Source organism: Perognathus longimembris, chromosome 1 (assembly GCF_023159225.1).
Source record: "Perognathus longimembris pacificus isolate PPM17 chromosome 1, ASM2315922v1, whole genome shotgun sequence".
In the NCBI taxonomy this organism is placed as follows: domain Eukaryota; kingdom Metazoa; phylum Chordata; class Mammalia; order Rodentia; family Heteromyidae; genus Perognathus; species Perognathus longimembris.
In genome coordinates, this window is record NC_063161.1 from 3,270,001 (window position 1) to 3,282,750 (window position 12,750).

The 12,750-nt window shown below is 49.2% G+C and overlaps 1 protein-coding gene across 1 annotated transcript in view; it reads right to left on the reverse strand.

Moving 5' to 3' along the window:
* Positions 1-12,750, reverse strand: part of Atxn10 (ataxin 10) — a 114,058-nt gene that overhangs the window by 16,109 nt on the left and 85,199 nt on the right. Inside the window, exon 10 of the mRNA XM_048353975.1 lies at positions 3,205-3,268. Within this exon, the coding sequence (XP_048209932.1) occupies positions 3,205-3,268 (64 nt within the window). The remainder of the gene's footprint in view (positions 1-3,204; positions 3,269-12,750) is intronic.

Below are 12,750 nucleotides of genomic sequence, written 5' to 3' on the forward strand. Positions count from 1 at the left end.
GTCCATGCCAGTCTCTCATGACTTCCTGTGTGAGGAGAGGGCAGGGGAAGTGGCCAGTACGGATTGAGCACATCTCTGACACACAGCAGAGGGAACTCTGACAGAAGTGACCATCACCCTGAGGAACTGTGCCCCCATGCAGGTAACCAGAGCAGCAGAGCCGGGTGCCCTCAGGCTTCCCAGAGCTCAGGACAGCCCACACACGGGACTGGCAGGGTCATGGGGCAAGAGGGGGGGATGTGCCTACTGCGCCTCATGTGTCTATAACAGACAAGCCAGGCTGCAAGTGTGCACACCACGGTCCTCAAGTGACGTCTGAGACGCAGGAGGAGAAGGCCACAGACCAAAACTGAAGAAGTACAACCTGTAACATCAACTGCAAAGTCTCATTTTAGGTAAGGGGACCAGGGTATCAACTCTGGGCCTCATGCCTGCTAGACTAGACCGGGGCTCTGCCAATGAGCCACGCCTCCACCCTCCCTATCACTAGTCACCTCTTTAGGATAGGGTCTCAAGTACTTCCCGCCAGGCATGCACCTGAGTCAAGATCTGCCCACTTGATGCTTCTCACTCTGCCGGAATCAGAGGTGCACACCACTGTGTCCAGCTTCCTTTCGTGGAGAAATGGAGTCTCTCAGACAGAAAGTCTCAGCTGGCCTGAAACCACAAGCTCCCAGTCTCCTCCTCCCTACAGCCCTGATAGCCACTGCGCAAGACAAAGAAGTGCGCACCAACAGAGACAGTCCAGTGGGGTCCAGAAGGGACAGAACTGAGTTTGAGTCTGTCTGGTCCAGAGCCAAGCCAATGCCTTCATGCTATGCTCTGCTTGCTGTGCACACATTATGGGGTGAGGGGGACATGGGATCTCTGGCTCTAGGGCACAGCAGTCACTCTCCCCCCACGAAACCATACTAGCTCCACACAGGATTGATTACAGGAGGACAATTTAGCTACTATGCCTATTACTCTGAGTATCTTCCCATGAAAGGAAATTCTGTCACAAATGAGGTCTTTCAATCAAAAGGGGGAAGGGTAGAGAGGGACAGAGAAGAAAAGCCAGAAGGAAAAAGAAATGTAAAACAAAAAAATTCAAACAGCTTTTTTTTTTTTAAAGAGAAAACATAAAAAACATGCAAGCCCATTTGGGCTCTCCTCCTAGCCCTGCCCTCACCCAATCCCCCGATAAAAACAATACATACAAAAACCCACATAAAGGCCAACTGATCAAAACACAGATCAAAAAAAAGAATGAAAGGAAAACATTTCAAATAAAGTTCAGCTGTTCCTATTTGGAAACAACAACAAAAAATCCCACTTGCCACAATAAACTGACAAATAAGAAATTGACTCTGTGGTCATAGTGCTGGAATTTTCCAATGGCATCGACTACTCTGTCATTACTGCGGGTGACCCAAAAGCGAGTGGGGTGATGAACAGCTGGGCCCGGGCTGGGCTCGTGTCCCCAACACAGGAGCACTCAGGGCAGGGCAGGCGTCCTGGTTGGCTTTCTCTGAGCTGTTACCTCTCCTTGGAAGTGGAAACCCAGCTGCTCTATGTGAGCTGCTTCTAGAAAGTAGGAGAGAAGTCTCCCAGTCTTTTGCCCGCATGGAGACAGTGCGTGACATTAGTCTGCTCTAAGGGGCCCCGCAGAGCTTCCTGACCCCCAGGAGCTGAGCAAGTGGTCATCTTCCGGCCCACAGGCTTCCCACGGAAACAGATGACCTGTTCAGAACCTCGAGGCCCACGCTGGCCCATGCGAGGGAGGCTGCTCGAGGAGGCGAGAGTGTGTGTCAGAGAAGGAAACAGCACATCCAACATACCCACCGTTTTTGAAAACAAAATGCTGAAACTGCTCCCACTTGGTGGGAGCTAGAGACGGTGGTGCGGACTTGCAATCCTAGCTATTCAGGAGGCAAAGGGAGAAAGACGGAAAGTTCAAGGCCAGTTTAAGGTCAGTCCCAGCAGTCAGTCTACCTCAAAAAACAAAACACATGCTTAGCACAGTAGTTCATGTCCATAATCCTAGTTACTCATGAGGCTAGGATCTGAGGATCAAAGTTCAAACCACACCAGACAAAAAAGTCTGTAAGACTCATCTTCAATTAAGCAGCCAAAAAGTGGAACCCTGGCTAAATTGGTAGAGTACAAGCCTTGAGTGAAAAAGCCAAACAAGAATACAAGGCTCTGGGCTCAAGCCCCAGTACTGGCCAAAAAAGAAAAGAAAAAAAAAAATCACACAAACAAAAGGGGCTTAGGGATATGGCTCAAGTGGTAGAATGCTTGCGAAGCATGTTTGAGGCCCCGTGTTCCATCACCAACAAAACAAAAACTTAAAATGGAAATAAACACCAACTATGTTGTTAGTAGTATTATTAGAATGGGTTGCATCAAGTGAATGAATAATACCCATCTGCTTACCATCTCCACGGTGTCTACCCTGTGTCCATGGGAGCTTGCTCACCCCTCCCACCTGCACAAGCACAGGCCCCACGGGGCCGGGGCCGGGGTGAGGACTGAGTCAGCTCTCACTGGGGGAGGTCGTAAAGTTGAATGGCAGCTTTCAGCTCAAACTAAACTGGCTGTACCCAGTCCCCGGTCACTCACTACTGTACCAGAGCTATTTCACAGCACAGTGATTTGGCGATGAAATAAAGAATCACGGCACAGTGGGGAACACCCTTCAAGAAGCATGGCCAGTCAGGTAAAGCGAGTTCCCGCTTCAGCAACAGAGGGTGGGCTACGGGACACAGCTCTTGAAAGTGAGAGCTGGGGGCTGCTGGAATGCGTGCACAAGGGTGCTAGCCAGCCAGAGTGCTCCATGCCCCTGAACTCCCATGCCACTGTTACTTCTCCCAAGGAAACACATGCTCGTATTTCTATAGCAAACTCATGGAAGCGTTTTCAGACTTTGTCCAAGGACCACACTCACACTCCAGGCAGGTGACACTGCTGGCATGCAGCACAGAGGCCTTGCGCTCCTCTGCCCCGTGTTTCAATGGCACCTTGTAAATGCAGCATGCTACACCTCAAAGGTTTTAGGAGTGCAGACCAGCACTAGGACACTGAGGAAGTGGCTCAGTTCTTAGAAAGAAGCAGATAAGGTGAACAATCCACTACAGACTGAACCACACCAACAAAGACACTCGTCACCTCAGCCCAGGTGGGCACAGGACTAGTGTGGGGCTCCCAGGCAAGGAAGGATACAGGGGTTGCTGTCGTCCAGGCTACAGCTGTCCAGAATCAGGGGGATGCCGTCCAGCTCGTTCACCTGCAGAGAGAGAAGACAGACAGCAGGTCAGGACCAGAGGGACAGGTAACTTGCACATGCCACCCGTGTCAGTGTAGAAGTACTGAAAAGCAGAAACAGAAACAAAAACACCTTTATTTTCCTTTCTCCTTTTCTCAGAAGGGTTGAGGTAAAGAGTATCCCCATCAAAAAGGATAAAGTTAGTTCTTTCTCCTAACCTTGTCCGAAGGACAAACTCCAAACAGACCTGAGCTCTAAACCTGAAGAATGAGAAATATGACACGAGGTTGGAACTAATAGCAAATTTCCTGACCAGACTCAGTGTTGCCTCCCTTAAATCCTGGCTACGGGAGGTGGTAATGCCAGCTATGTGAAAAGATGTAGGTAGGAGGTTTTGGTTTGAGGCCAGCCCCAGGCAAAAGCACAAGACCCTATCTACAAATAAGTAATGCCAGGTCTGTTGACTCATGCACTCACTCATGCCTTTAATTCCACCAACTTGGGAAGCTTAGATTAGGAAGGTTTTGTTTTGAGGCCAACCTGGTCAAAATGTTAGTGGTCAACCAAGAAACTAGGTATAAACATGCATTCCTGTCTTTGCAGCTACATAAGAGGTATAAAGAGGAGGGCCACAATCCAGGCACCCACCTGGAAAAAGATGTCAGGCCCTATTGAAAAAAAATAAAAGACAAAAAAGGGCTGGGGATATGGTTCAAGCAGTAGAGCTCCTGTTATGGTGAGGTTTATTAAGCTAAAACCCTAGTGCCACCGGGGGGATGGCTAGGGGGTTGGGGGGTGGAAGGGGGTGGGGCAGCACGGGGAATAAACAAAGGCAAAAAAGAAAATGTTTTCTAATTATGATCCAAAATCCAGAAACAACAGTTTTGGTTTTAGACTAAATACATTTTTTAAATGGTGGATGAAAATTAAGCAAAAATATTGGCAAGCTATCACTGATTTAAAATATAATTTGCAAAGGATTATTAATTAGCATGTATAAAAACCGAAACTGGGCTAGAGTGCGGCCCAGCAGGTGTGAGGCCCCCAGATACTGATTCCTAGAACAATTCTTGAAGAATGTGAAAGACAGAATGGGTTAAAAACTATACATAACACTACACAGAGATAAATGGCAACTCTGTCATGTATGAAGTCATGTAATTTCAGACTTTGGATTCTGGTATGGTTTGGGAGATTTTCTTGGTGTCAATCCTGGGGCTTGAGGTATTTTGCTCAAGGCCAGCACTCTACCACTTGAGCCACAGCTCCATCAGCTTACTTGGTGGGTAACTGGAATTAAGAGCCTCACAAACTTTCCTGCCGGTGTTAGCCTCGAACCATGACAACACCCACATGAGTAGCTAGGGTTATTATAGGTATAAGCCACACCTGGCTAAATGGGTTTGTAAAAGATTACATAAAACATACCAGAAGCTGCGTGCCAATGGCTCACACCTATAATCCTAACACCACAGGAGGCTGAGATCTGAGGATTGTGATTCGAAGCCAGCCTGGGCAGGAAAGTCCTGAGAGATTCATATCTCCTACTGACCACCAAAAAAGCCAGAAGTGGAGATGTGGCTCCAGTGGTAGAGCACCATCCTTGAGCAAAAAAGAGCTTATGGACAGCACCCAGAATCTGAGTTCAGGCCACAGGCCCAGTACATACACACACACTTTACAGTGATGAGAACTAAGAGTGAACGCCCAAGGAAAGCACGTAAGACCTCACAGAACGTGCAGTATCTAGTCCCTGGTTCGGGTCTGGGTTGCAGGGTCCAGTTGCCCAAGGAGTGCAGGAAGCTCTAGCTGCGCAGTCACCGTCATCTGAACAAGCAGGATAAGGAACACCCCACATGGCTCTGCCTCTTTAAAGCGAGTGGGGAAGCAAAGGCTCACACGTTAGATGGAGTTCTACGCCAGACACTCACAGGGTGGCTGGCCCTTAGCATTTTATTCCGTGAGCCCTGGGCTTTCTGTACTGTAGTCGTCCGTGAGGCACAGCAGAGCGTGGGGAGGAAGTCGCTCGTGGTGTGTGGCCAGGCAGGAAGGGGCAGGACGCTCACTTGGTGGGTCTGGCAGAGGCCCGCTGAGCACACCCAGAGCAGCCTGGACCAGCAGGGTGGGCTGCACTAAGGCTTCTTCTGGGGGAGAAGAGCGCTACCACACTGGGGTGGGTCAGGCGAGCGGGGGGAGGGGCAGGCCTTGTGGGGGCACAGGAGGAAGTGTCCCAGCCGAACCCGTCCTGTCAGTGCTGGCCGTCTGTGTGCCAGAACAAGGCTGCAGTCCAGCTCCTGTTTTGATTTAGCCAAGGCAGGAGGCACCGAAGGGGGCTCACAGGTAAGGACTCTGAGGTGAAGTGGCCATGAGCTCCAGGAAAGGGCACGAGGAATTACAGGTGATGACAAAGGGGGGGGGGGGGGTCAGGCACCCCAGGGGAGCCCGAGGGCAAGAGCTGCCCACTGGCAAGCAGGAGCCCAGGGCCATGCAGGCACAGAACCTTGAAGACAGACGGCTTCCCCGACAGTGAAGCGGGAACCACAGGGGGACTGTGGCTATGGAACAGATCCTACCATCTGGCAGAGACCCCTCAGCACAAGGCACCATGGGAATGTCAGCAAGAGCTGGGGGTCCCCGGAGCCCAGGGACCCTCCTCTCTGCATGGGGCTGAGCTGCAAATGGCTTCTCAAACGTGTGTGTGTGTGTGTATGTGTGTGTGTTTTTCCCCTAGAGCAGAGGGCCTTGTACTTGTGCTTACCAGGCAAGTGCTCTTCCACTGAGCAAAATCTCCAACCCCAAACACCAGTGTTTTTGTTAAGTGAGAAATGAGGTGTTCCAAGCTATTATTCAAGGTAAGAAAAACACCACCTCATTAGATTAAAAAAAAAACAGCATTCAAATATATGCTAGGTGAGTAAATTGTCTATGATGGAAATGAAATTTCCACAGTAGGCAATATGAGGAAATTAAAAACTTCTTAAAAAACATGACTACAGGGTGGCTGGGAATGTGGCCTAGTGGTAAAGTGCTTGCCTAGCATATATGAAACCCTGGGTTTGATTCCTCAGCACCACATATACAGATAAAGCTGGAAGTAGCGCTGTGGCTCAAGTGGTAGAATGCTAGCCTTAAGAAGCCAAGGACAGTGCTCAGGCCCTGAGTTTAAGCCCCAGGACTGGACACACACACACACACACACACACACACACACACACACACACACACACACAGCTGGAATCCCAGCTACACAGGATGCTGAGATCTGAGGATAATAGTTTGAAGCCAACCTACGCAGTTAAGTCTGTGAGATGCTTATCTGTAATTAGCCAGAAAAAGCCAGACTTAGAGGTGTGGCTCAAATGACACAGCACCAGACTTGAGCAAAAAAAAAAAAAAAAAAATCAAGCAAGAGCATGAGGTCCAGAGTTCAAGTCCCAACGCCCTGGAGCTGTGAATGATCCGAGGCGAGGGAGAGCTCGTGAATAAGCATCTCCCAACGCCGTAATGAAAGGACATGGGGCCTTTCTACAGAAAGCCAGTGCCTGTTTACAACACAAGCGGCAGTTACGCACTCAAGAATGAACAGAGATTAGGGGCACTGGGAAGAGCAGCCCACTCCATCAGAAGGGGGCTGACAGCACAATTTGTTATTACAGAGCTCCTGTTTATTGCTGCAGCTACACATGTACAGCTAATGTCTGGGGCAGGGGAGAACAATTAAGAAATTAACAAGTTTTCTTCTGTTAGCACTCCATAAAACAAGGAAGTTGTTTGTTTCTTTTCCTAACATGTTGGGAACTGATTCGAGAACCATAAGAAATGAGTCACAAGTTGTAGTTCAAGAGGAGGAGCCAAGCTCAGTCAACACTTTCTCTCTGGTAATGATGCAGAGGGTGGTAGAAGACAAGCGAACACAGTACAGACCGAGGACTCTCTAGCCCACAGGAGCCAGTAATGGCAGACACAGAGACAAGGAACACAGGCCAAGGCCAGCCCCATGGCGAGCAAGCACCTTCAGAAAGACATACTGGGCTGGCAGGAAACAATGCCTTAATTATTCAGGCCGAGTTCACATGGAATAATGAATAAAAAAATAGAATCCTTGGGCTGGGAATGTGGCTTAGTGGTAGGGTGCTTGCCTAGCACGCATGAAGCCCTGGGTTCAATTCCTCAGTACCACATAATCAGAAAAGGCCAGCAGTAGCGCTCAAATGGTAGAGCGCTAGCCTTGAGCAAAAGAAGCTCAGGAACAGTGCCCAGGCCCTGAGTTCAAGCCCCAGGACTAGCAAAAAAAAAAAAAAAATCCTTAAGAAGGGCAACAGCACACACAATACCAATAATACCAATACTGGGCTGAGTCTCGTCTGATCAGGCCGGGATGTAGACAGAGACGGGGCCACCCATGCTCCCTCACACCTGTAATTAACAGAGTTTTGGTCTGAGGCCAATCCAGGCAAATACTTAAACAGATTCCAATACAAAAACAAACTGGGCATGGTATGTGCTTGTAATCCCAGCTATATGAGACATACAAAAACTAAGACCCTGGTCAGAGGCTGGCACAAGCCAAAGGGGACACCCACCTAAAAATTAAAGCAAAAAGGGCTGGAGTGTGTCTCAAGTGGTAGAGCTCCTGCCTAGTAAGCAAGAGCCCCTGTGTTCAAACCCCAGTAACCGCTCAAAAAAGACCTCCGAGGGCACGGAGATGTTTGGGTGAGTTTCTGTCTGTGGAAGGTGCTCCTGGGGTTGCCCTCCCTCCCCACACAGCTTGCAGCTTTAACACAGAGCGAGAGGGCTGGCGCCACTTGCAACGCGTGGGTGAGGGTCCTGAGAGCAGAAGGCAGGCAGAGCTGTACACAGCACAGCACACACAGGAAGGCAGCTGTTTGCACATGCTTTCCAGTTGGCTCTGACATGCTCTACTATGCACACTTAAAGAAGGCTTGAAGAGTTTGAACACTTAAAAAGAACACTTAAAAAGCTGGTATCTAGAGAAGAGAAAGGCACTTTTACTGCGCTAAGAACGTGGGTAGATGTGGCTTACCCGTGTCCCTGGCTGTCAGGAGCTGGCATGGGTCTGATTACTCATTTCCTCCCGTACTCTTCTGCTGGCTACGGTCTTGTGTACCAATTCTGTCTCCCACAATTCCCATGGTGTTTGTGCACCTTTCCTGGAAAGTCCTCAGCACACAATCACTTCACTTTTTTTTTTTTTTTTTTTTTTTTTGCTGGTCCTGGGGCTTAAGCTCAGGGTCTGCACTCTGTTCTTGAGCCTCTCTGTGCTCAAGGCTAGTGATCTACCACTTGAACCACAGAGCTACTTCTGGCTTTTTCCAAGTAGTGTATCAAGATAAAGAGTCTCATGGACTTTCCTGCCCAGGATGGCTTCAAACCAGGACCCTCAGATCTCAGCCTCCTGAGTAGCTAGGATTACGGGTGTGAGTCACTGGCTCCCGGCTTCCCTTCCCTTATGACAGCCAGGAAGCAGGCTGACAGCCGCCCTTCTGCTCGGGACCATCAGCATGCTGCTTGCTGGTGCCCACAGAGCAGAGCTCCTGATGTCAGGGAAAGCATGCAAGGCCTCCATCACGAAGTGTGAGATTAGGCACTGCACCTGCTTCCACCGACACCCTTCATTAGGGTGAAAACGTGCCTATACCCTGCTAGCTGTCCACAAGGTTTTATCATGAACACTGAATTTGCTCTCAGATGCTTTTCCTCCAGGCACACAGAGCCACGCTTCCCCACGCCTCGTCTCATCAGCCTGAAGGAATGACACCAAGAGCCATGGCTGAGCCCAGCAGTCACCGCTCACAACACGCACCGCAGGCGTGCGCGGAAGGATCTCCACGGCGCACAGTACACGGCACGGTACACAGCACTCTGCTTGTCTGTCTTGTGGTTTCTCCCTGGATAGTCAGAGTGACTTCGTACAACCAGCTGCAAAGTGTTTCCCAACTCTTTATCTTCTGAAAGAAACTCGATGTGCTCTTTATTAGTATCCAAAGTGGGAACATCCAGGTTATAAATGGAGATAAGCTGTGTTTTCATTTTGAATTAGAAATGTTTTCTAATTTCCATGTGGTTTCTGGTTTTTATTTCAAGCATGCTACTTAGTTTTTGAAATGCCTCAGGAGTAAAGATGCTTTACTGCTATTGATCTTCAATTTCACCACAGCCAGAAGACATACTGTGTAATAGTTTCAATTTCTTGAATGTCCTGTTTTGTGTTTTCTCCTGATTGGTGCTGAAGGGGAACCAGGGCCTCACACTTGCTGTGCAGATGCACCAGTAAAAGTGGGGAGTGGGAACCCACGGTCACCTCAGCTCTGCACAAGAACTAACACAGTATCACAGTCTAGACCAGCTGGCGTCAGTGGGAGACGTTTTGATTTAAGTGGTAGAGCACCTGCCTAGCACACGTAAGGTCCTGAATTCAAACCCTACAAAAGGCAAGAAAAATATAGACCATTTCAACTTATGAATACAGACCTCCATCAAAAATTCTAGAAATGAGGGGCTGGGGATATAGCCTAGTGGCAAGAGTGCCTGCCTCGGATACACGAGGCCCTAGGTTCGATTCCCCAGCACCACATATACAGAAAACGGCCAGAAGCGGCGCTGTGGCTCAAGTGGTAGAGTGCTGGCCTTGAGCGGGAAGAAGCCAGGGACAGTGCTCAGGCCCTGAGTCCAAGGCTCAGGACTGGCAAAAAAAAAAAAAAAAAATTCTAGAAATGAGACTAAATTAAAAATGCTACACAAAGACATCAAGATCAGGCACTTTTCTTAAAAAGACAAGACCAATGCACAGCAGAGCAGAAACCAAGCAATAATCATTATTAAGGCATTCAGGAGTTCTCCCAACCAGCAAAGAAAAGCACACAACTCAACTATCCACCACTCACAATGTTTTACATTCTTGGAAAACAAGAAAACTTTTTTAATGGATCAAGACTGTATGTCAGAATCTTCTAGTAAATATCTCAGGAAACATAGCTGCAAATACCAGGAAAAACACAAGAAGACTGCTCCCAGGCACTGACGTAGAAAAACTAATTTGATGGAATACTGTAGAAAGGTCTTTGGAACATTCTGTCTCTAGAAATCAGATGCTTGAGAAATCAAAGCAGAATGAGTGAGGCAAAAAGGTATTTCAGGCTTACCATGAGAATAGAAGCAATGGAAGAATGCAAACAATACAACAATGAGGCTGAATCAGCTGAGAGAATTTAGCTTGGCTGTCGGGGTGGTTCTACCTGCCGGGCACATGAAGGTGTTTGCAGCATGTCCTGGGGCAGAAATGTGGCTGAGTCTTAGGTGACCCAGCACAGAAAGAAGTTTGGTCTAGGCCCACTGGAATGGCTCATAGAAAGAAGAGTGGGATTCAAACTTAGTGAGGAGGCTGATCCCAAGTGTCACACTATCAACTGTCAGGGACTGGGGAGCCAGGTGAAGCAGACACGAGGCCCCTCACTGGCCCTCTAGCCCTTACATTTCCCACACCACTTGCACTGGTCAGCACGTGGCAACAATAAATGCTAATTGCTGCTTTCTGGGGCCATCCTTCTGCAGGGTAACTGCCCGAGGACTGGGTATACTGGCTTGATTCCTGACTCTGGTGTGTGAGGCCGGTATTTGATAATCCTGTGCCCTGGCTATGTTTTTAGTTTCAACAAGTGAGGACAGAGCAGAGGTCTGGTACTGACTGTTCCTGAAAAGTCACACCCGTTCCAGCAGGAGGCAGCCCGGGCTGCAGCTGTGAAAAGATGCTGACCTTCCTTCCGCAGTCATCAGGAGCCCCGTTATGGCACATGCCTCTAACCCCAGCACCTACAAGGATGAGGTAGGGAAGACTGTGAGGGTAAGGCCATCCTGGGCTACAGAGGGGACCTCTCCCTGCCCTCCAAAAATAAAAGGCTGAGCAGAATTAGAGAATGTAGCCTGAACTTCAATTTCACTGGGCTTTAATTTAAAATGAAGTGCAATCTCTGGATTCCAATGCCTTCCTGGGAGTTTGATAATGAGATAGCATTAATACTCAAATACGGAGAGTCTCTTGAGGGCTTTTATGATGATGATGAATTTAGGCTTCATGCTGGAGGAACTCAGTATGGAATAGATTTTCTGCCTGAAGGTCAAGGTGACTCTGGAGATAATTAGATATGTATGTTGCTCTGACCCAGTTAGTTAGGAACGTGCTGGAGAAAATGTCCTCTCCCAGTGGTGGCCATGGAAGAAGAAAGCAGGGCTGCACTGGAGGTACAACTGCAGAGCGAGGCAGGATGCTCCTGCCCAGCTAAGCCTCTTTCCAAAAGATGGCGTGAGGGGGCTGGGAATGTGGCCTAGTGGTTAGGTGCTCGCCTCGTATATGAGCAGCCCTGGTTCGATTCCTCAGCACCACATATATAGAAAAAAGCCGGAAGTGGCGCTGTGGCTCACGTGGTAGAGTGCTAGCCTCGAGCAAAAAGCAGCCACGGACAGTGCTCAGGCCCTGAGTTCAAGCCCCAGGACTGACAAAAAACCAAACCAAAACAAAAGATGGCGTGTACACCCATGGCCCATGCCGCCCCACCAGGCCAGAAGACAGTTCCTGCACCGTGCCGGGGTGTCCACAGCGAGGCACTTCTCCCCTTCTCCGTCCCCTCGCTGCTTCTTCCCGTGGTGGTGATGGGAACAGTGAGTGGATGTGGGAAATCCACTCTCATCTTATCTGTCATTGGACGCTGAGGCTTTCCATTGTACTCATCTCTGTAACCCTTAGATGTCTAATAACTACTTGCTGGGGAGAGGGGTAACCCACAAAAGTATGTGAAGGACACAGAATAGCTCTTGCAACTGGCTATTCCCATGCAAGCTCCGGCTAGGCACGGAACACACCGCGTGTGCTCACGGATTAAGGTAATCTCTGTGAAATAAGCAATACGATGACCGGCTCCAGAGTGACTAGGATGGCTCTATTTCAGACAAGAACCAGAACAACTTTTCTATCAAGTGACTGACACTTGCTCTGAGGGCCGGGCATCGAAAATGATCCAACCAGGAGACAACAAGACCCTGGAGAAGATCCTCAACACAGAGGAAATCAGAAGCCCAGAGACTGCGGCATAACGAAGTGAACATGGGCCACAGCCCTGATAGCCAGCACAGTCACTGCAGGGTGCCACGGGCAACCAGACTAGAGGTGCTTGAGCATCAAGGTGGGGCCGACACCAACGGGTGGTCTGAGTGGTCTCTGCACCAGCACCAGCAGCCACGGCACGCCCTGGTCTTCTGACATGCAGAGGCCTGAGCTCCGCCTCAGCCTCACAGGGACTGGAGGGATAGCATTCAGTGTGTACGTCCTAACTGGGATGTCTCAAGCAGTGAGTCTCAAGCCCTCCTGTGGGGGAGTTTTAAAAGCTCTCACTGCCCTTGGTGGGGTGAAGGTCTCTCAGCGTATATAATGGATGGATGGATGAATTTATGTACACATGCATGCATATATACGTTTTTAAAGCCCTGTA